This window comes from Mobula hypostoma, chromosome 1, assembly GCF_963921235.1.
Source record: "Mobula hypostoma chromosome 1, sMobHyp1.1, whole genome shotgun sequence".
Lineage (NCBI taxonomy): Eukaryota > Metazoa > Chordata > Chondrichthyes > Myliobatiformes > Myliobatidae > Mobula > Mobula hypostoma.
In genome coordinates this window covers 45,120,199-45,144,742 of record NC_086097.1, presented here as the reverse complement: position 1 = coordinate 45,144,742, position 24,544 = coordinate 45,120,199, and the positions used below count along the sequence as shown (strand labels likewise).

At 41.0% G+C, this 24,544-nt stretch overlaps 1 protein-coding gene across 10 annotated transcripts in view; it reads left to right on the top strand.

Annotated features, from left to right (window-relative positions):
• eml1 (EMAP like 1) overlaps positions 1-24,183 on the top strand; it is a 234,399-nt gene extending 210,216 nt beyond the window's left edge. For 7 of the 10 annotated variants that reach the window (XM_063047449.1, XM_063047454.1, XM_063047422.1 and 4 more), the window contains 6 exons: positions 2,803-2,891; positions 4,856-4,953; positions 5,346-5,433; positions 9,201-9,296; positions 16,639-16,769; positions 19,555-24,183. In XM_063047449.1, coding sequence (XP_062903519.1) covers positions 2,803-2,891; positions 4,856-4,953; positions 5,346-5,433; positions 9,201-9,296; positions 16,639-16,769; positions 19,555-19,680 — 628 coding nt within the window. In that variant the 3' untranslated portion in view covers positions 19,681-24,183. The remainder of the gene's footprint in view (positions 1-2,802; positions 2,892-4,855; positions 4,954-5,345; positions 5,434-9,200; positions 9,297-16,638; positions 16,770-19,554) is intronic. The other 3 variants (XM_063047442.1, XM_063047435.1, XM_063047430.1) reach the window with 1 other exon arrangement.
• Positions 24,184-24,544: the final 361 nt, after the last annotated feature.

Here is a 24,544-nt window from a genome sequence, read left to right as displayed (position 1 = left end):
TACTCCCACCACTCTCTGTGTGAAGAGCCCCCCCCCCACCATGTTTCCTTTAAACTTTTCCCCCTTCACCCTTAACCCATGTCCTCTGGTTTTTCTCCCCCCTTGCCTCAGTGGAAAAAGCCTGCTTGCATTCACTCTATCTATACCCATCATAATTTTATATACCTCTATCAAATCTCCCCTCATTCTTCTATGCTCCAGGGAATAAAGTCCTAACCTATTCAACCTTTCTCTGTAACTGAGTTTCTCAAGTCCCGGCAACGTCCTTGTAAACCTTCTCTGCACTCTTTCAACCTTATTAATATCCTTCCTGTAATTTGGTGACCAAAACTGAACACAATACTCCAGATTCGGCCTCACCAATTCCTTATACAACCTCATCATAACATTCCAGCTCTTATACTCAATACTTTGATTATTAAAGGCCAATGTACCAAAAGCTCTCTTTACAACCTATCTACCTGTGACGATACTTTTAGGGAATTTTGTATCTGTATTCCCAGATCCCTCTGTTCTACTGCACTCCTCAGTGCCTTACCATTTACCCTGTATGTTCTACCTTGGTTTGTCCTTCCAAAGTGCAATACCTCACACTTGTCTGTATTAATCTCCATCTGCCATTTTTCAGCCCATTTTTTCAGCTGGTCCAAATCCCTCTGCAAGCTTTGAAAACCTTCCGCACTGTCCACTACACCTCCAATTTTTTTTCTCATCAGCAAATTTGCTGATCCAATTTACCACATTATCATCCAGATCATTGATATAGATGACAAATAACAATGGACCCAGCACTGATCCCTGTGGCACACCACTAGTCACAGGCCTCCACTCTGAGAAGCAATTTTCTACTACCACTCTTTGGCTTCTTCCATTGAGCCAATGTCTAATCCAATTTACCACCTCTCCATGTATACCTAGCGACGGAATTTTCCTAACTAACCTCCCATGCGGGACCTTGTCAAAGGCCTTACTGAAGTCCATGTAGACAATATCCACTGCCTTCCCTTCATCCACTTTCCTGGTAACCTCCTTGAAAAACTCCAATAGATTGGTCAAACATGACCTACCACGCACAAAGCCATGTTGACTCTCCCTAATAAGTCCCTGTCTATCCAAATGCTTGTAGATTCTGTCTCTTAGTACTCCCTCCAATAACTTGCCCACTACCGACGTCAAATTTACCGGCCTATAATTTCCCAGATTACTTTTTGATCCTTTTTTAAACAACGGAACAACATGAGCCATTCTCCAATCCTCCGGCACCTCACCCATAGACACCAACATTCTAAATATATCTGCCAGGGCCCCTGCAATTTCAACACTAGTTTCCTTCAAGGTCCGAGGGAATACCCTGTTAGGTCCTGGGGATTTATCCGCTTTAATTTGCCTCAAGATAGCAAGCACCTCCTCCTTTTCAATCTGTACAGTTTCCATGATCTCACTACTTGTTTCCCTTAATTCCATAGACGTCATGCCAGTTTCCTTAGTAAATACAGACACAAAAAAACCATTTAAGATCCCCCCATTTCTTTTGGTTCCGCACATAGCCGACACATAGTAATATTGTGTTCCGTACTAGTTGCACCATTATTGGAAGGATCTGGAAGCTTTGGAGATGATGCAGAGGAAATTTACCAAGGTGCCGCATGGATTAGAGAGCACGTCTTATGAGGAAAGGTTGAGCGAACTAGGGCTTTTCTCTTTGGAGTGAAGGAGGATGAGTCCATTTGATAAAGGTGTATAAGATTATGAGGAGCATAGATACTGTACATAGAGCAGACAGGGTGACAATGGCCGGTACTAGAGAATATCTATTTAAGGTGAGTGACAAGATGTTTAGCAGTGATATCAGAGGAAGGGCTTTTTCACAGACAGTGGTTGGTGCCTGGAGCGCACTGCCAGGGGTGGGGGTAGAGGCTTGTAAGAGATATGTATAAGACTCTCCGATAGGCACATGGATGTAAGAAGAATGGAGAGTGATGAGTTATGTAGGAGGGATGGGGTAGATTGATCAGTGGGTTGGTTTATATATGTTGTCACAGTGTTGTGGGCATAAGGGCCATACTATGCTGTATTGTTTTATGTTCTAAATCAAAAGGGGAACAGTACCAATAAAATAATCTAGCACTGGTTCCACGCATATTGAAATAATCTAACTGAAGTGTAACGTAACAGAGCCACTGTTTCATTATTATGGTCAATTATACAATTAACCTCTAGTGGCAACTAACCAATACACAGCTGGATTTTGCATGTGTGATCCCTTAATAAATGGAATGGTTCCATCATCACCGGGACATCCCCAAGCAAGTTTCAATGATATTCTAGCAACCAACAGTGGCTCCAGTGGAAACTGGAAGGCATTCCAGTTAATGGTGCACTTTGAAAACATGGAAAACTTAAACAATTCTGATGAAGGTCATTCGGTTCATCTTGTCCGTGCCTGTCTGCAGCCTGGAGGTTGCAGATACAGGAGTGAATGCCCAAGCCCTGCCTGTGTATGGTGAGGTTTCCATTGCCATGCTATTTTCAGGTAGTGAGCTCCAGATTCCTCCCACTTTCTGCGAAAATAATACAGTTTTCCTCATACCCCACCCCCACCCCACCCCGTCCCCCACTGAATCAGTCTACCAGATTATTTACATCTATGGCTGTTAGTTGTTAATCCCCCTGCTAAAGGAAAGAGGTTCTTCCAGCTTATTCTGTCTAGGGCCCTCTTTGAGTCCCCTCTCAGCCCCCCCTGTGCTGGTGCTTGTTCAGAAGACATTTAGAACTGAGCAGTGAATTTTGTTTCATTAACAGGTGGTTAGTCCTGGATACAGAGTCAAAAGATCTGGTGACAGTTCACACTGATGGGAATGAGCAGCTTTCAGTCATGCGATATTCACCAGGTACCCAGCTCTTTTGAAGTTCTGCTGATAAATTATGCCTCGAATTTTATTTCAGAGCCTTGCAAAGGAAGAAAGCATTTCTAGGCCATTGTTTCCCCTGACTGATATGAATTTTCACAGCTTCAGGCCTGTAACTGTCCAATGCGAAGTTATAAATCTCAAAGTATAACTGATGGTTTTGAGCTGGAAATGAGCATTCAAAGCAGCAGAGATCAAGTCTCTCGTTGCCAGCATCAGGAGCGGAGGAAGGGAGAACTAAAACCTTCATTTTAAAAGGAAACATTTCTGGACAATAATGGCAGAGAAAAGAGTGGGCCAATTGGATAGTTGTATGAATCTCTGATTCAAAGTTATAACTATTTGTGTCTTTCTTTTTACTTGCTGCAATCTTGGCAAGGAAGTGCATCTCATCTTTTATTAATGTATATTTTCCATTTGACTTCTTCACTTTCCTATAAACATTTTCCTGTCCATCTCTTTATTGACTCTTCATATCATGATACCTTAACCTTAATATGTCACACTGCCAGACTCTCTATAGTTGCTGTGGAGTTGTACAACTAATTAGAATCAGGTTTATCATCACCGGTGTGTGTCGTGAAATTCGTTAACTTAGCAGCAGTAGAACAAAGCAATACATGATAATACAGGGGAAAAAAGTAGTGAGGTAATGTTCAAGGGTTCAATGTCCATTTAGGAGTCAGGTGGAAGAGGGGAAGAAGCTGTTCCTGAATTGCTGTGTGTGTGCTTTCAGGCTTCTGTACCTCCTTCCTGATGGTAACAGTGAGAAAAGGGCATGTCCTGGGTGGTCAGGATCCTTAATGTTGGATGCTGCCTTCCTGAGGCACCACTCCTTGAAGATGTCTTGGATACTATGAAGTCTAGTACCCATGATAGAGCTGACTAATTTTACAACTTTCTGCAGCTTCTTTCTGTCCTGTGCAGTCGCCCCCCCCACCCCCCAGACCAGACAGTGATGCAGCATGTCAGAAAGCTCTCCACTTTCCATCTATAGAAGTTTTCGAGTGTCTTATGTGACAAACCAAATCTCCTCAAACTCCTAATGAAATATAGTCACTGTTGCTTTCTTTATAGCTACATCAATATGTTGGGACCAGTTTAGATCCTCGGAGATCGTGATGCCCAGGAACTTGAACTTGATGGCTATGGGTAACATATTCAATAGGATAGGAACATACTTCATGGAATAAACTACACCAGGCAGAGCTGAGAAATCAGAATATTCAGATTTCCAGGATGCTTTCCTTACCACTTGTTTTTGTAACACTTAAGCTTTCAATTATCTATCTACTGACACAGCTGCATTACATGAAAGTTTTATTCATGACTTGTACTTTAAAAATGTTATCACAGCAAATTAGATCCAGGTATTATCCTCCAAAATACATGGCATTTTATATCCATGAGTATCACAATATTTGGTTTAGGTCGTGGTAAGTGTGGTTAGAATTGTTAATGAATGTTCTATTTTGCAACGTGTAACTCAGAAACAGCAATAGAGCAGAAACTATCCTGACAGGTAGCATCTGTCTAAAACTATAAGGGGAATTATACAAGATATATTTAAATAAGAATATATATTTAGCTATACTTTTACAAATTATCAAAATTATTTTATTTTCAAATCAGAAATGCAATTAAGCTTACATTGAGTTTACCTCAGAGTCGGACAAAATTATGGTCATACTGCTTTCAAAATTGTATCATTAACCATTTTTGAGCCTAATTTCAGTAAGCAATGAACTCTTACAAATAAAAGTTGATTTTTGTTGTAACGTTATTTAATTCTTCTGACTGGTATATCTTTAGTTTGTATGATGTCCTACCTGTAGCATGATAATTTATTTGTGTATTTTGAGAAGAATGTTATATTTTTAATAATCATGGTTGACTTCAATTAAATTCAGTAACTTATTTTACCTTGTGATTTGTTTTGTTTTTAGAAGGAAATTTTTTAGCTATTGGCTCGCATGATAATTATATCTACATCTACACACTGAGTGAAAATGGCAGAAAATACAGTCGAGTTGGTAAATGCTCAGTAAGTTGAATTTAATTCTAAATTAGGTTTAACGCTTATTTATCCTTGCTGACCTTTTGGGCTTTTTAACTATGAAAGTGGTATAAGTAGAATGATGCTGAATTAGCCTTGGTTATAAAGTGTTATCAAATATCAGAAACTAACAGGCAGCGGCTATAAGTTAAAATTAGACTAAATTTCTCAGCAGCCCAATTAATTCGGTGAATAAAGAGGAAAGGGCATTGATGACCGACCTGAACTTTTCATCTGAAAACCAGATGCAACAATGTTTTTAGATCAGTGTGTAACTTTCCTTTGCATACAATTTTCAGAAACAGCTCCAAAAGGACAGTTACGTATAACCATAACTATTTCACTATGTAATCCAGATAGATATTTCTTCCCTCTCCTAGGGTCACTCCAGTTTTATCACACACCTTGACTGGTCGACTGATTCTCAGTATTTAATCTCTAATTCTGGTGATTATGAGATCCTATACTGTAAGTATTACATTTGTTAGATTCTAAATAAACGTTAGTTTGATTTGCAATTTGTTTCAAAGAACGATTTGTGTCTTTCAAAATAAATAATGTGTATTGACTCCCTGTCCAATTTTGAAATTCTGATCCTCACTGCAAATCCTCTCTATCATTGTAAACTTTGATTGTCTTGCCCTTTGCAAGGGCAGCATTATGTTGTGTTGTGCCACCACTGATGCTTTAAACCACTTGAGCCTTGAGCCCTGCAATCCTTTCTCTAAGTCTCTGTATGTCTACCTCTCATTCTCTATCCCTTTAAACCTACCAGATACATCTCTTTATGTAACCCAGATTTTGTTTGATAACACTCCTTTCAAACAACTTTCAATGTTTGAATATATTAAAGTTACGATACAAATATTTTGTTGTTGAATGGTCTGTTAGACTCTTAATTAATAATTTCTGTCACATATTGGGGTGGCACGGATAGAGTAGTGGTTAGCACAATGCTTTACCGTACATGGGACCCGGGTTCAATTCCCATCATTGCTTGTAAGGAGTTTGTACGTTCTCCCTGTGACCATGTTGGTTTCCTCCCACAATCCAAGGAGGGACTGGTTGGGAAGTTAATTGGTCATTATATATTGTCCCATTAAATCAAGGGCTTTCTGAGCAGCATGGCTCAAAGGCCAGAAGTGCCTATATTTGAATAATAATAATATTCATGTGATATTTCCATGAGAGGATTTCTTTGATGACAAGATCAGTGTCTTTACGGATGTTCATGTCCAGCATTGGTAATTAGCTTTTATAAATAGTTAAAGACATGCCTGTGGTTACATGGGCTGCCTATCGTATGCTTCTGTCTCTCCTGACCTCATATCATCAGGCTAATGCTTTTAGATTTCTTTCAAGGATAAGCAATACAATGAAACTAAATGATAGATGCTGAAGCAGTACCAATGTTAATTCTTAAAATTTCCCATAATATCAAGGTAGAATTTGACTGGAAGTAGACTTGCAAGAACAAATGATTTAATTTTTACATGTCAGAGTGAGCAGGGGATCACTACAAATTTAATAGTGAAACTCATTTGCATGTTTCTTCAATCTAAAAGTCTAATATAGCAGAGGTGACAGTCATCCATGAGTGACGAGTTAATGGTAGGAAATAATTACTCTGCAGAATGATTAGGACTACTTGTCACCAGTCTCCAGGATCTATCCATCACTTGACTGTGTAGTACCCAAGCCAACGTCACTGTGCCTAAATAATTTCCTGGTTAATGAACTCATCTTAGCCTGAAAAGAATTCATCTCAAACTCTAGACCTGTTAGCCTGACATCAGTGGTTGGGAAGTTGTTGGAATCAATTGTTAGGAATGAGATTACAGAATACCTGGAGACACATGACAAGATAGGCCAAAGCCAGCATGGTTTCCTGAAAGGAAAATCCTGCCTGACAAACCTACTGCAATTTTTTGAGGAAATTACAAGCAGGGTAGACAAAGGAGATGCAGTAGACATGGTGTACTTAGATTTTCAAAAGGCCTTTGACAAGGTGCCGCACATGAGGCTGCTTAGCAAGATAAGATCCCATGGAATCACAGGGAAGTTACTAGCATGAGTGGAGCATTGACTGATTGGCAGAAAACAGAGAGTGGGATTAAAGGGATCCTATTCTGGCTGGCTGCTAGTTACCATTGGAGTTCCACAGGGGTCGGTGTTGGGATCTCTGATTTTTACGATTTGTGATCTCGGATTTGTGGCTAAGTTTGCCAATGATACAAAGATAAGTGGAGGAAGGGGTGGTGTTGAGGAAACAGAGAGCCTGCAGAGAGACTTAGATAGTTTAAGGGAATGAGCAAAGAAGTGGCAAATGAAATACAATGTTGGAAAGTGTATGGTCATGCACTTTGGTGGAAGGAATAAACAGGCAGACTATTATTTAGGTGGAGAGAGAATTCAAAGTGCAGAGATGCAAAGAGACTTGGGAGTCCTTGTGCACGATACCCTAAAGGTTAATCTCCACATCGATTCGGTGGTGCAGAAGGTGAATGAAATGTTGGCATTCATTTCCAGAGGTATAGAATATAAGAGCAGAGATGTGATGTTGAGGCTCTATAAGGCAGTCGTGAGACCACACTTGGAGTATTGTGTGCAGTTTTGGGCTGCTTATTTTAGAAAGGATATACTAACATCGGAGAGGGTTCAGAGGAGACTCACGAGAATAATTCCAGGAATGAAAGGGTTACCATATGAGGAGCATCTGGCAGCTCTTGGGCTGTATTCCCTAGAGTTCAGGAGAATAAGGGGGGATCTCATAGAAACACTCCAAATGTTAAAAGGCCTGAACAGATTAGATATGGTAAAGTTATTTCCCATGGTAGAGGGTTCTAGGACAAGAGGGCACAACTTCAGGATTGAAGGACATCACATCTTTTTAGAACTGAGATGCGGAGTAATTACTTTAGTCAGAGGGTGGTAATTCTGTGGAATTTATTACCATGAGCAGCTGTGGAGGGCCAAGTCATTGGGTGTATTTAAGGCGGAGAAAGATATGTTCTTGATTAGCCAGGATCAAAGGGTATGGGGAGAAGGCAGGGGAGTGGGGATGACTTGAAGAATTGGATCAGCCCATGATTGAATGGCGAAGCAGACTCGATGCTCCTATATCTTATAGTTGTTCTTTCACTTTTCAATAAGTATAAAACTAACATTCAGAATTCCCCCTTTGTCACATGTTTGGGATTTAAGGGAAGACGAGATGCCATATAACTTTGAGCACCCAATAAATGCTCCAACCACTGATTAGATTGAATGTTACTGCTCCCACAATGGGGTGCTGTTGAAAGGTCTTACAGTATTGATACATTTTTTGGATAAAGGTGTTGTTTGAAAACTTAACCTTTAATACCTTTTCCAAAGTGCCTTTGATAAAATGATGGGCAGTTGTACCACAATTATATCGTAATTCAGAATCCCAAACCATGAGAAGTGTGAAACTGCTTGTTATCATTGAAAGGAACAGCAGGTTTAGAGTGGGTAGTTACCCTTTGAGAGATAAGCAGGTGGACTTGCTCCGTTTCCTCACAGAGAATTCCCAAGACAAATTCATTGTGACATATGCTCTAAACTTTATACAAATCCTTCTTTATTATTAGAGTCCACAAATGCATATTAATAAGTTATTGAATGTACAAAAATCCTTTGATACCACAAAAAGGTAGCTCCTTACACAACAGATAGTGTTACCAATAAGATGTAACTAAGTTTCTTCACTCAACTCAAAGATTATATGCAACTGCAGTAAAGCTACAAAATAAAGTGGGAAGTTTAATTAGAACATCTAATGGTATCTAAAGAAAATGTCATGGTTAAGCAAACCTCTGGAAAATATGTGATTTTCCAAAGCATTCATATAATATTTTCTATTGAACATGTAGCATAGAAAATTTTCAGAATATATTAGCCAGGGTTTTGAGATCGGTGTTAAAGAAATAGTGCTCATCATTTATCAATATTATCATTTACTAAACCTGCTGGATTTTTGTAGGGTTCTGATCCTGGATGGCATTTTCCAATAGAATTATTTGTTTAAAAGGTATTTTGTAAAACAAAGGATACCAACCAATTGTGATGCCCGACCTGTAAGCATGGCCAGCATCTTGATCTTGTAATTTCTTGGCTCAAAGTGAATGCATGAAGTCTGTGGCGTAGATGGTAAATGATAAAATTCACTTCAATTCTCATTCCATTGTGGCAAATCCTCTGCTCTTCGTCATCAGGGATGCCTTCAGCCTGCAAGCAAGTGGTGAGTGTTGAAAACGTCAGGGACATTGAATGGGCCACATACACCTGCACATTAGGATTTCATGTATTTGGTAAGCATCGTTCCTACCATTTTATGTGAGAACTTTGAATTTTAATGACCTGTATTATTGAATGGAATAGTCCTTTCTTTGTAGATATTTACAATGCAAGGTGGTGCTCTGGAAGTGCAGGATCACTGAGACTCTGGGAGTTCAGCGTTGTTATGATTGGGAATCTTATAAGCTCTTAATATCAGTTTGTATTCCCAAGTTGATATTCTGAGTTATGATACCGTCTTGAAAATGTTTAGACTCATTCCATTTGAGGGATGATAGATTTGTAGTCTATCTGATGATTCGGAAGGCCATGAACTGATAGATCATGTCTCTCTAAGGAAGGAGAGAGCCATCACGTACTGCTGCACTATAAGTTCCAAAGTTGCACTCACTTTGGGTTTCTTTTGTTACCAAATTCCCATGGAACAGTGAAGCAGTTGGTAAATTGCTTTATTATTGTTACATGTACTGAGGTACATTGAGAAACTTTGTTTTTGCATGACATTCATGCAGATCATTTCATTGCATCAGTGCATTGAGGTAGTACAAGTTCAAGGTTAATTGTCATTCAACCATAATGAATACTATGAATATGGCCAAATGAAACAGCGTTTCTCTGGGGCCATGGTACCAACAGTCATACAGAGCACAAGGCATATTGCTTCCAGGCACATATAAGTCAGCAGTAAAATACAGTCACACATCAAATATCTAGTCCAAATCCCTGAGTCCATGAACGTTGCAGTCGTCTGCAGTCAAACACAATACAGTTTGTCTTCTGCCCAGTGAACACTGGGGGGCAGCACTGACCTCAGCATAGGCACTGCACCACTCTACCCCTGGCACTCCAGTGGACTGCCCAACTCCTATGCCTCACTATGGGCGGCTGCAGATAGGCGACACCATGGTTTGAGGCCTAGTCCTTGCCACAACCAAGGCCATGAAGCTTCCCCGTCATCTGCCCACGCTGTTCAGCAATAAATCAATGAATTGGACTTGCTGCATTCCTCACCACCAATGTCTAACAAGATCTTGTGATCACAAGAAAAGCAACTAAGATGATCACTTGCTGTTAAACTGCACACTTCCACGTACTGTCGCCTCTCTGCCACAGTCCGCACCAAGTCGACCTGCTTCAGTTTCTCCGCCAATGAACAACTTGCTGATGGGGTAGATCTGCAGTACCTTAGGTTCTTAATGTCCAGCAAGGTCTTACAATTGTTTAAAATACGTTTTAAAAAAAGACAATAGCACCTTTGGTTGACCCCCTAGAAGCAGCTGCATTCGGGTGCACTGCCATCTCACGGGAAGAGTGTGAAGAATGAAAATGTTGCAGAGAAAGTGTAGTGCAGGCAGACAATAAGATGTAAGGATATAACAAGGCAGATTGTGACTTGTTTTAATATTCAAGAAAAAGACATGCATAACTGAATGTCAAAAATCACAGTTACTTGAGGTACATATTCGGGGTACCAGGGCGCAACGAGAGAAAGCACGAACGTAGTAAGAGAACTGGGATCCACGCTAGGATAAAAGCTACACCTTTGAAGCCCCACTTCCGAGCGCCTTCCTTACAAACACCCAATCTACAATATAGCCAACAAGAACTTCTGAATATCAATACCAAGTGTACTAAGGGCTCTCAGCTCACTCTCACAGAACACATACCGTCAGAGATCACCATAACACCGGGGCGAGCCTGGACACTACCCCAACAGGGAGCTGCTGTAGACAGCACAACAAGAGGACGCAGAAGTCTGGTAAGCGAGCCAGGATTCATGCTAGTCTAAAAGCTACACTGATCAAGCCCCCACTTCTGAGAGTCTTCCTTGCAAACAGCTGATCAATCGCTAATAAATTGGATGAGATCAGACTGTGACTTAGCACACAAAGGAATTTACTCGACTGCTACGTAAGGATCTTCACTGAAACCTGGCCGGATCACAACATACCCGATGCAGCTACTGAGTTTGCGAGCCACACAGCCTGCCAGGCTGACAACCAAGGTTTCAATGAGAAATTAGGCAGTGGCTTATGCAATCATGTTAACAATGGCTGGCGTACGACCTCTGTCATCATTGATAGTCACTGCTGTCCCAACCTGGAATATCTCATGCTAAAGTGCAGGCCTCTCTACCTGCTGAGAGAACTCACAGTTGTTAACATCGTAGCAATCTACATTCCACCACAAGCCAACACTAAGTTAGCATTTGCCCAAATGCATGATATTATTAATAAGCAACTGTCTGCCTACCCTGACGACACCTTCATTGTAGTCAGTGAGTTCAACCAAACCAACCGTAAGACAGTATTCCCTAAATTTTACTGGAATGTGGAATGCCTCACAAGGGGCAAAAACACACTGGACCAGGTTAACACCAATATTGTGGACACATGCAGGGCTCATCTATGCCCTCACATGGGACTGTCTGATCACCTGTCTCTATTTCTAATTCCAGCCTACAGACCAGAGATAAGGAAGGCAAAACCAATTACTAAGTCAGTGACAGCATGGTCTGAGGAGCTGTCTCATAGCTTCAGGACTGCTTTGAGTGCGCAGACTGGAACCTGGAACTGACTTAGAGGAATACACCATCATGGTCATGCACTATGTCAAGTACTGTGTAGACAATGTCACCAGCAATAAAAACATCCGCGTATTCCCGAATCAGAAGACACGGATGAACAGCGAAACCCGGATCTGCCCAGGGCTCGGGGTGCTGCTTACAGATCCAGTGACGCTGAAGCATACAGCGAAGCCAGGCCAGACCTTAAAAGAGGCATTAAAACTGCCAAGTACAGATGCAAACAACAGAGACCCACTTCAGTAACGCCACCACCACTTGACGCATGTGGGAAGGAATTAGGTCTATCACTGACTATAAAGGAAAAATCTCCTGCCCTGCAAACAGTGACACCACACTAACTGACAAGCTAAATAACTTCTTCCCTCGGAATGAGAGGGACAACAGTGAACAGTGGTGAAGGCCTTGACACCTGAGGAGGATGTGGTGCTGAGATTGAGCATGAGGTGAGACATACTCTCCACTGTATCAACACATGATGAACAGCAGGACCAGACGGCGTACCCAGGCGGGTTCTCAGAGACTGCACTGGTCAGCTGGCAGAGGATTCTACTGAAATCTATAACTTCTCTCTGTCCTTTGCTGTGGTCCCTGCATGCCTCAAAACATCAACCATCACACCATTCCCAAACCCAGTCGGTGGTGGTAGAAAGCCCCAGCAACAACAGACCAGTTGCGCTCACCCCCATAGCTGCCAAATGCCTGGAGAGGCTAGTTATGTCCCACATAGAGTGCCATCACTGCTACTCGGGACCAGCACCACTTTGCCCATCAACCGAGGATGCCACCTCCATCGTCTCCAAATCGTACCGGAACACCTGCAACATAATGACACCTATGCCTAATCTACTAAGTTCTGCCTTCAACACCATACTCCCCAACAAGTTAACCATTAAACTACACAGTCTGGCACTCAATACATCAATTTGCAACTGGATTCTGGACTTCCTTCACAATTGCACCCATATAGTCAGACTGGGTAAGTACACATCAACCTCCCTGACCCTGAACACCAGTGCACTGCAGGGATGTGTACGGAGCCCAGTCCTTTACATTCTTTTCACCCATGACCGTGCCCCTGCTACATCACCAACTCCATCATCAAATTTGCAGACAACGCCACAGTAAATGGATTAATTACAAATAACAAAACAGCATACAGAGAAGAGCTGCAGAAACTGTCTGAATGGTGCAATAACCATAACATTTCACTCAACATCAAACAAAACAACTATCGTTTTCAGTAAATCAGAAGGTATGAACAAACTCCACTGGTCATAAATGGTGAAGCGGTGGAGATGGTCTCCAGCATGAAGTTCTTGGGAGTGCACATCACAGAAGAACTCTCTTGGACCACCAAAACTTTGTTTATAATAGAGAAAGCTCAACAGCACCTGTACTATCTCAGGAATTTACAGAGAGCAAATCTGCCCCAAAAGTTGCTGGTAACCTTTGTTGTTGTATAACTGAGAGCATACTGACCTACTGTATGACAGTATAGTACACCAGCTGCAACAAGATCGACCAAAAAGCTCAGCACTCCACAGAATATCATTGGGACACAACAACCAGATATAGAGACCACCTACAACTCACAGTGTCTATGGTGGGGTCACAACATCGTGATGGACTCATCCCACTGCAGCAATCACCTGGTCAATCTCTCACCATCCAGCAGGAGACACAGAAACATCTCTGCATGGACATTCAGACTGAAAAGCAGTTTTTTGCCAGGGCTGTTGTGCATCTGAACAATGCCCTGTTTTGTTTGTTTGTTTTTTAATTTAAATAACTCAGACATTATTGAAAATCTCATCATTGTCTTTTTAGTAATTGAATTGCCAATTTGCTGCTTTGCACTGAATGAAGCAGCACTGCAATCTCATTGTCCTCACCCATGACAACAAAACTAGCACTAAGTAACTAATAGATGTTAAATCGCTGGATTAGAACTAGATCCAGACGCAGAATTTGAACAAACAAAGACAGATGAAGGATCAAATTCAAATATTTAAATATACTTGGGGTAAAAAGCTGGTCTGGCCTATAACTTATTCCAGACCTACCAATGTGGTTGGCTATTCTCAGAAATGGCCAAGCAAATCAAAGAACAGTTCAAAGAACATTAAACATTGGCTTTGCCATTGACAAGATTGGACCAATAATAGCTCCTTAATCTCTACAAAGATATTGTAACCACCATTCAAAAGTGAGATGGAGCATGGTGATGCTGCAGGTGTTAAATTATCAGATTGGTAAACCAGGGGACAGGGCTAATAATCCCATGAGTTCAGATTCGAAACTCATTGTGGCTGCTATGGAATTTAAATTCAGATTAATATCTAGAATTTGGGAAAAATATCAACCAGTTTTACTAATAATGTCCAAAAAGAAAGCTACCTAATTGTTGTAAAAACCCTCTGATGTCCTGATGAAGGGTCTCGGTGCAAAATGTCAACTGTTTACCCTTTTCCACAGATGCTGCCTGGCCTGCTGAGTTCCTCCAGCATTTTGTGTGTATTACTTTAATTTTCAGCATCTGCAGATTTTTTTTTTGTTTGTAATCAGGTACTCTAATGTCTTTCAGGGAGACCTGTTTGGTCTGTCCAATGTGTGACTTTACCTGTATGATTGATTCCCAAGCACCCTCTGAAATGACCTGCAGGCCACTCAGTTGTATCACCAATGCTGTGTTAAAAGGAGAAAATGTGAAAAAAATGCTAGAAGGTTTGGAGTATTCAAGGAACTGACTCAGCAACACCTTCTCAGGGACATTTGGGGATGGACAATAAATTTTAGCCTTGCTTTTGATACCCAGATCCTTTGAATAATTAACAAAATCTTCTGTTCAATTTTACTTTTATTTTTCTTTACCGTTGTTTGAGTAGTGTTGGGTAAGGCAGAATACAAGGTTCTTGTACTGCACTCCCAATAGAATTACTGTACATCTTATTTTAATGTAATGTGTGGGACCATAGCTTTGCCTACAAACTGAATTACAAAATATAGTCCAGAACACAAAGAAGAAATCCAAAAACCCATGGGACAGGGGAGTGAAACACAAACATCAGGTGTATATGAATAAAAACTATGAAGTTTGAAGAGGAATTCAAAAGTAGAATCTATTTTATTTAGCAAATAGAGTATAAAAATCTTGACATTATTCAGAGTTTTTAAGCTGTATTTTGTCTTTGGAATCTTCTATTATTTAACACTTTACCTCTTTGATTCTGTATTTCTGGAAAATGATAGCCTTTCACCTGATTTCCATTTTGGAAAACAGCTTTTCACTGGCTATGTAGAACAGTCCATGTTCCCAGCCTTCCCTGGTAATGCTCCACAACTCACCCTGCGCTACATCGATGGCTGCATTGGTGCTGCTTTATGCACCCATGCTGACTGTTCAATTTCATCAACTTTGCCTCCATCTTCCACCTTGCCCTTAAATTCACTTGGTTCATTTCTGGCACCCCTCTTCCCTTTCTTGATCTCTCTGTCTCCATCTCTGGAGACAAACTATCTATTGACATCTTTTATAAACCTACTGTTTCCCATGACTATCTTCACTATACTTCTTCCCACCCTGTCTCCTGTAAAATTGCTATTCCCTTTTCTCAGTTCCTTCATCTCCACCGCATCTTCCCTTTTCAGGACATCAGGGATGTCCTCTTTCTTCAAAGAATAGGGTTCCCCTTTCTCGATCATTGATGTTTTCCTCACCCACGTCTCCATTTCCCAGACATCTGCACCGACTCAATCTTTCCACTGCCTTAACAGGGATAGAGTTCCTCTTGTCCTCGCCTACCACTCCAGGAGCCTCCACATCCAACACATCATTGATCTGTAATTTCTGCCATCTTCAACAGGATCCTACCACCAAACTCATCTTTATCCACCCTTACTCCCACTCTCTGCTTTTGCAGGGATCTCACTCTCCATGATTCCCTTGTTCATTTGTCTCTCCCCACTAATCTCCCTCCTGGCACGTTTCCCTGCAAGCGACCTGCCCACTTACCTCCTCCCTTACCTCCATTCAAGGCCCCAGGCAGTCTTTCTATATGAGGCAACACTTCACATGTGAATCTGTTGGGGTTATCAATTGTGTCTGGTGCTCCCGATGTGACCTCCTCTACATTTGTGCATCCCAGTGTAAAAAGGGCAATCACTTCATCATGCGCTTCCACAAAAAGCGGAGTTTCTCTGTGGCCAGCCATTTTAATCTCTATCCTCATTTCCATTCCAACATGTTGATCCATGGCCTCCTCTTGCCATGATGAGGCAATTCTCAGGGTGGGGGAGCAACACTTCACATTCCATATAGGTAGCCTACAACCTGATGGTATGAACATTGATTTGTCCTTCTGGGAAATCTTTTTCCTCCTCTCCCATCCTTCTTCTGTCCCCCACTCTAGCCTCTTACCTCTTCTCCTCACCCGCCTACCACCTCCCCCAGCACCCCTTATCCTTCACTTTCTCCCATGGTCCACTCTCCTCTCCTATCAGATTTCTTGTTCCCCAGCCCTTTACAGTTCCCACCCATCTGGCTTCACCATCACCTTCTAGCTAGCCTCCTTCCCCTCACTCCACCTTTTTATTCTGGTGTCTTCCCCCTTCCTTTCCAGTCCTGAAGAAGGGTCTTGGCCCAAATCATCAACTGTTTATTCATTTCTATAGATGCTACCAAATGTGAAGTTGAATTTCCCATCACTATTCTAACTGCCAATGATTTCCTTGTAGTTGAATGCAGATAATATGTACCTTTTGTATTGCAGGAGTTTGGCCTGAGGGATCAGATGGAACAGACATCAATGCTGTGTGCAGATCCAATGATAAAAAACTTCTATCTACAGGCGATGACTTTGGCAAAGTACATCTGTTTTCATGTCCATGTTCGCAGGCCAGGGTATGACTTGAGTTATTCATGGTCCTTTTTTAATGTTTACCTGTCCTTTAAGACTTTCTCCGTCCTCTATAAAACTTTGCCACTGTTGTTTGAGTCTTATTCCATGACGCTCATGCACATAAGAAGTAGAAGCAGGAAGAGTAGGTTGCATAACTGCACCAATCCACTTCATCCAATAAGATCATGGCAAGTTGCTGACTTCATCCCTAAATTCCCCTCTGATTTCCAACAAGTTCTAAATTATTTCAGTCTCAGCCAAAAATATAGTCCCAGATTGAGCATCCCAGTCCTTGAAGTGGAGAGTTCCAAGTCTCCTCTGAGCAGAGAAGTTTTGCTTCCCCTTTGCCCTGAAGACCAACCACGTGCTGAGTGCCAAGCTATATCAATAAGCAGCAGCTTGACATATATTTTGCTGTTGTCTAGCTGCTCCAAACCAGTAAGATTGTGCCCAAGGTCGAACCGTCCTCTAACGTGTGCTGTATTGATTTCGAAAGGGAACATACTGTATTAGATACACAGTATTTTTTAAAAATGAATAAGGATTACAAAACATGAATTACAGTGCTGTCTGTTAAAACAGGACCACCCCTGCCAGAGTTCATGGGGCCTCTATAGGGTACCCCATCAGCATGGAACATATAGCTCAAATATACATGTACAGGCACCTCTCCACTGCTGACTAAGCTGATGGGTATGTAGTTCTAGCATTTGTGAGAAGGGTCACCAACTCCTCTGCAGTTGACCACACCTTCAGTAACTCAGCCACGTGCCGAGTCCCAGGTGAGACTCCGATCATCTGATGTGGAGAGATCCTGCCCCAGTTCATAGCTCTTGGTAATCAGGGACAGTTTACCTCTTAAAGATAAACCAGGTGCTCCAGGAAATGCATCACAGCCAAAACTGTAATTTTCTGGAGTACTTTGCTGGAAGTGTGAGTATTTAGGGGCAGTTCCACTCTGTAGTCTGTGAAACTTTAATTCTCTTCTCCATTGTACTTCTTTCTTTGTCTACTGCTTTTCCAAGTTGGCAGTTCTTTTCCAATATATGTTTGTGCATTTTACATTATTTCTGAAGAGCTATGGCTTCAAAAGTACTTTGAAACAGGGATTGGAGGTGGTTTTGAAATGAGCACTGTTGATTTAAAGAGAGATGTTGTAAAGGAGCAGGTCATATGCTCTTTTGTGCCCAAGGCCAAGAATTAATCAAATAGTTTGGTCTTTGTACCTTCTGAATGGACAGCAGTGAATAGTGATAAATGTGACAGATAGTGAGGAAAGATTTGACCATGGAGTGATTACTGGTGCCAGATCTGCTTATTTCAGTATCTCAGAAATTGCTGACCTCCTGGGATTTTCATGCACGGCAGTCTCTAGAGTTTATGGAGAATGGTTCGATAAACCAGATACAGCCTGTAAGCCGCAGTTCTGTGGGCAAAAACGCTTTATAATGAGCAAGGTCAGAAGACAGTGACCAAACTGGTTCAAGCTGACAGGAAGTAATTAAAATAACCACATGTTTCGGCAGTGGTGTGCAGAAGGTCCTCTCTCAACACACAACACAGTGAACTTTGAAGTGGGTAGGCAACAACAGCAGAAGAGCATGTACACTATGTACGTGCACTCAGTGGCCACGTTTTTAAGTATAGGGAGTATCTAATAAGTATCTGCTGAGTGTAGATAACAAGAGTTTCTCAGATTGGTCAATGGAAAATGCTTAACACATACAGCGCAACTTTATGAAATAAACATAATGGCATTTTGCAGACTGCAGACAATTCTCACGTGAGTGAGGTCTTGTGACCTGGCATCATATAATTAAGCCTTCAGGAATGTGTTCAGTTAGGGTTGGCATACCTTCTTGGAGCGACGTGTGGTGGATGTTGTTGTTGTGTGTGTTTGACGGAGAGGTTTTCTGAATATATGAAGGACTATCCTCAGGGTAGAATTATCAAAAGCTGTGTGCAACTTTAATTGAATTCAATCTGTTCAGGACTGAAATAAGTTTGGTCTTGATCACAGCTTGTCCCTAAATGGTGATACGCAACTGAGGTAACAAGTTCCTTTATCTGTATATCTGATACACAGTTCAAAGTAAATTTATTATCAAAGTACATATGTGTTACCACATACAATCCTGCGATTCATTTTCTTGCGGGCATACTCAATAAACCCAATATGGCACAACTGGGTGTACAACCAGTGTGTAAATACAAAAATAAAGAAGAAATATAAGCAATAAATATTGAGAACATGAGATGAAGAGTCCTTGAAAGTGAGTCCATAGGTTGAGGGAACACTTCAGTGATGGTGCAATTGAAGTTGAAGTTATCCTCTTTGGTTCAAGAGCCCGATGATTGAGGGGTAATAACTGTTCCTGAACTTGATGATGTGACTCCTGAGGCCCCTGTACCTTCCTTCTGTCTGTTGGCAGCAGCGAGAAGAAAGCATCACCTGGGTGGTGGGGGTTGTTGACGATGGATGCTGCTTTCCTGCAACAATGCTCCGTGTAGATGTGCTCAGTGGTGGGGAGAGCTTTACCCGTGATGGATGGGTGGTAGGGTTTTCTGTTCAAAGGCATTGGTGTTTCCATACCAGGCGGTGATGTTGCCAGTCAATATGCTCTCCACCATGAATCTATAGGAGTTTACGAAGATTGGAATGACATCTAAAACTTTGACAAACTCTTGAGGAAGTAGGGGCGTGTCGTGCTTTCTTCGTAATTGCACATGCGTGCTTACAGTATGAAAATCAAACAGAAAAAAAAAGACTTTTTGTTTAATTTGCAGGCTCCGGGCCACACATACGGAGGACACAGCAGTCATGTGACCGGTGTGAGCTTCCTGTACGATGACAGTCAGCTAATCTCCACCGGTGGGAAGGACATGAGTGTCATGCAGTGGAAAGTCATTTAAGTTGACCTTCTGTCCTGAAATTTACTTTTGGACTTCAGAGCAAATGTAACAAATATGGAATAATATTTGCCAGATGTTAAAACTGCAGCTAACAAAAAATAAGAGAAGTTCCTGCACTTTTACAGCCCTTGATTTGACATTTCTGCTAAATGTCAAAGATTTTACTTAAACCTCAGGAAAATCAAGCCTCTGCAAGGTTACTGGTGCATGGTGTGCTAATGACTGTATTCCAGAAAACAGACTTGATCCTGCTGTCTCTGGGCTCCAATATATTTCTATGTGGTGAAGTGAGGGTATGCCTATGCTAATGTGCAGTATTGTTCATGCAGTTACTCCAACGTAATGTCTGTGACTACAAACTTTCTTTTTAATTGGTGAGAATAAGCTGTAATAAATTGTTTACTATTGATACTGTATGCACTAAATTTCCTGTATAGACAAGTCTTTAGTAAACATACTGTATAATGTAAACACAAGAGGTTCTACAGATGCTGGAATACTGTATAATGTGTCTTAAACCTATGTTGCATTTTGTATCTAATTGTTAATCTGTTACTAAAGCATGGGGAAGCTTGACATTCGGTTGTCACATTGGTGCAAGCTGCTATGTATTTTCTTCCCCCCCATCCCCACCCCCCATGTCCACACCTAAAAGGAGCCACAGTCAGATAAACACAATAATTTATTTGCAGAACCTATAACTCATGCACTCTAAGCTTGCAGAGACAGAGAGAACGAGCCTACACTTCTACGAGTGTGCAACGTCTACTCCTCCTCTGCCCTCACCCCATTCCCTCCCTAGGAGTATGCTGTGTGCATGGAAATTTCCCCATTGTAAACAAAGCTGACGGCTTGCAAGGAAAAATGCAGGCAGGGGTTTAAACAGAGCTGGCGAAACAGCTCACACTTTCAGCAAAATCAGAACATGCAGTTTACATTTGAAATGTATGTAGAGATTTTTTTTTAAATGAAACTTATTGGTACATTCTTTCAACACTAAAATTCAAAAGCCTGTTCTGTGAATCTTCATCAATAAATCAAAATTGCTGAAAGGTACCATTGTGAGTAGGTGTCTGCACTTTTCTAACCTACACAGGATAAGTAATTTCAGTTTAAAGATTTATTGCTTGTGAATTTGCATATTTTGCAAATATATGCAAAAATAGCTATCGAACATACAGCAAGTTAATCAAATGAGCATCTTATTTACACCCTATATTGAACTTAAGTCAGAAAAAAGGCAGGAAGTGACCTCCACATAATGGAGATGATAACCACGTGAGGATGCATGCAGAAGCCATTTGAGACAATATGCTCTCATATATTAGAGAGGATTGGATAGGAAGGGGGCTGTGGAAAAGAGAGGATAAAATTTCAGTGGTATTTCTCCAGACTCCATCGATGTAAATGAGCTTTAGGGATGTGATGCAGTGATTTACGCAGGTACGCCTGGGAGTGTCTTATCTTCCCCCGAAGTTATAATGGGAGGTCACGATAATCAGTCATAGAGCACTGCAGTACAGCCAAAGGACATTTTTCCCCATAAGTGCTTAATAAGAGTGTAGGATTAACAACATCAGACGCAGTGAAGTAACGATGTGGTTGCAAACATGATATTTCTTATTCAATGACTAATGCAATCCTATTGTGATAGGAAGAATGGAAAATCAATCAAGAGGTTTCATTCAGGGAATGGTCCCAGCCATGAGATCATATTACAAAGGAGCAAAGTAATCCAGGACATTCGAGAGAAGGTGAAGTTGGATTCAGCTGGTAGGTGCAAGGAATCAGGAGATACAAATTGTTTTTTTTTATGAACAGCGACTGGTGGGCGCCATAATAGCTTAACAGCGCGACACAGCTACACCTTGGGTCGTCGGAGTTCAGAGTTCAATTCTGGAGTCCTCTGCAAGGAGTCTCTGAACGTCCTTCCCTTGGAATGCGGGGGCTTTCCCCGGGTGCTCTGGTTTCCTCCCACAGTCCAAAGACGTGCCAGGTAGGTTAATTGGTCATTGTAAATTTCCTGTGATTAGGTTAGGGGTAAATCAGGATTGTTGGGGGTTGCTGGGGTGATATGCCTCAAAGGGCCTGAGGGGCCTTCTCTGCACTCCAGATAATCAACAGCACTGTTTTCACTTCTATATCGGCGCAACCCCACACCTGCAAATGCTCATTTAATATTCTACACCTCATTTGTAAATTTTTTTACTTTTAAAAGTATTTTTTCTAACAGCATTCTAACTGCATTCCCTTCCTCTACTCTCTGCAAATTTTAAATCCAAAATTCTACCCCCCTGTGTCAAGACTCACCTGAAGTTTAACACTCCTGTGCTCACAGGCTTAAAATGCTGGGTAAATTCTGTCTCATTTTGAAAAATTGTAAACATATTTTCAAATCCCTCCTTAATCCCTTCTTTCCATCGTTCTGTAATGTCGTTAAACCCTTCAACACGCTGAACCATCCGCATTTTCCAATGTTATCCCTATGGGTTTCCCTGAGGTTCACTGTTGTAGCCCTGATATCTGGAATCCCCTCCCTAAATGCCACTTCCATATCCATGTCTTTCCTTTAAAACATGCTTCAATGACCAAATGCTTACCCCAATATCTGAGTGACTTCTGATAAGCACTATGGGACATTCTATCTATTGACAGTATTGCTTTTGACACTGCTGAAGAATACAAGGCCATGCTTGATACCAGAAGCAAAGGAGACTGGTAAATGGATCGACACATGGGCGAAATTAGTCGATGGAGAGCTGGAAAGAGAGAAAACTTGGAGTAAAGGAGGATAGGGAAAGAGAAGCATTAGAGATTGGAGATCTTAAAGCTTCCACTAAACCCACCAGGAAAACCTTGAATATTATAGTGCATTTACTTTGAAACCACAGGTCCGCTGTCTTTGATTTTCCTTTATACGTGCTGTTGGGTGAAATTTGCAATTATTTGGGTCATTCAGCTTTTGCAACAATACAATAAGTGATCTATTATATACTCTTAACTGAAAGCTGAACGGTCCAATGCTTGGTAAATAAAAACAATGTTTGCTACTCTGTTTCTAATAGTAACAATTTTAACTTGCTGATGTAAGACGGCCATAAGTCATGCTCAGATGGAGATTTGTAAATTATTTTGATTTAGTGTCCACTTGATGAAGGAGGGTGAGGTTAGGACAATATTAATGAGCTGGTTTCGTAGGTAAAAGACCTGAATGGAACACCTGGGACCAACGTGAAAAAATGTGAACATATGGCAATGCAGACACTACGATGTTAGAAACTGCATGGTACGAACAGATGGACAGAGACCAAACACTTCCAAGGGACAGTCCAACTTAATGTCTGAGGTTCAGAAACAAAGGAGATTGTCACTTTACTAGCAGCAGCTCCCAAAGAGCTAAAGTGTTTAAGACATCAGGAAATTTTTAGAAAACATCAGGGAAGAATGGCCTTATTGAGGAGACTTCTGAATGTAGATGGGTACGTGTGATAAAGTTTTAGTGAAATGTTTTCCATTTATCTAGATATTCGGTTGGCTAAATCCAGAATATTAGTGGAATCATGATTTTAATCGTGGTGTTAAAAGGAATGGAAAAGACAAGGCTTCCTGGAATACTGCACTTCACTCCCACGCATCTCCCATCATCAAACTTGTGACTATGCATTTTTGACATGTACAGCCTTTCTCTATAACATCAGATGAAGGTGTCATGATCACACTGTGTTTGCCATCATCTTCACTGAAAAACCTTACAAATGTATCCCCCCCCCCAGAATAAATGTAATGGGTTGCCTCCTGCCACAGCCTTCCTCGTCCCTTCATGATAAATCAATGAGATTTCAATATAGACTTTACTGAAAGCCAAATGCCTACTGATTAAAAATATTTGATTCTCTAGTTCCAGCTTCAGGTGGTAGACACCGGGGAAATTATAAACCAATATGTAAAATTTCTGTGAATTTTGCTTTCTCAAATTACTCCGAAATAAGATGAACTGGGCAAAGTTTAGTTTGTAATGTAAGAAGATCAAAATATCTAAAGTTGTGGAAATAATCCAGGTTCAGTTTGATTTGGACTGTACTCCTGAAAGCCTTCACCTTCAGGAATCAATTAGTTTGTCCATTAAATGAAAGACAAACACCTGTTTAATGATTTCCTCAATCTGAACGTGCCAGTTCACTGACCTGGCAAATATGAACACACTAAACGCAGAGACTTATCTTCATGAAATTGTAAAATTAAATTAAATTAAATTAAAACCAAAGCATTAACTCAGTAGGTAAATTGCTATTTCTGGCTTTTGCCAATGTTTAAACGTGTCTAGCATATTTTAAAATAATCCGTGATGCACTAAATTATTTACAACAATTTACACCATATTAGTGTTTCAAGCATTTCTGAAAAACAAGTATTTTTAACAAATTATTTATATTTTACAACAGTTTGTTCATATTATGATTTTGGTTTTTATAATTTATTATGAATTATATCACTGAAATAAAGGTTAACCCGAAAATGATGTTGAAAATGGTGTCTTTTCTTCTTAAAGTTCTCTAATTAGGGTTCATATATTTTAATTGCGAAATTTAAGGAGTAAGTAAGAAAAGATCTTCTGTAGATTTTTAAAAATTTAATTTCTTTCTTTTTTTCTCATTCACGCTTAAAGAGGTGGGGATGTCGGACAGGATAGTGGAATGCTCCTCTTGCGGGATGTGGGAAAGCAAGGAGACCTCCAGAGTTTCTGATGACTACACCTGCAAGAGGTGCATCCCGCTGCAGTCTCTTACAGACCAGGCTAAGGAACTGGAGCTGGAGCTGGATGAACACTGGACATTCGGAAGGCTGCAGGGTGGATTGGCAGATG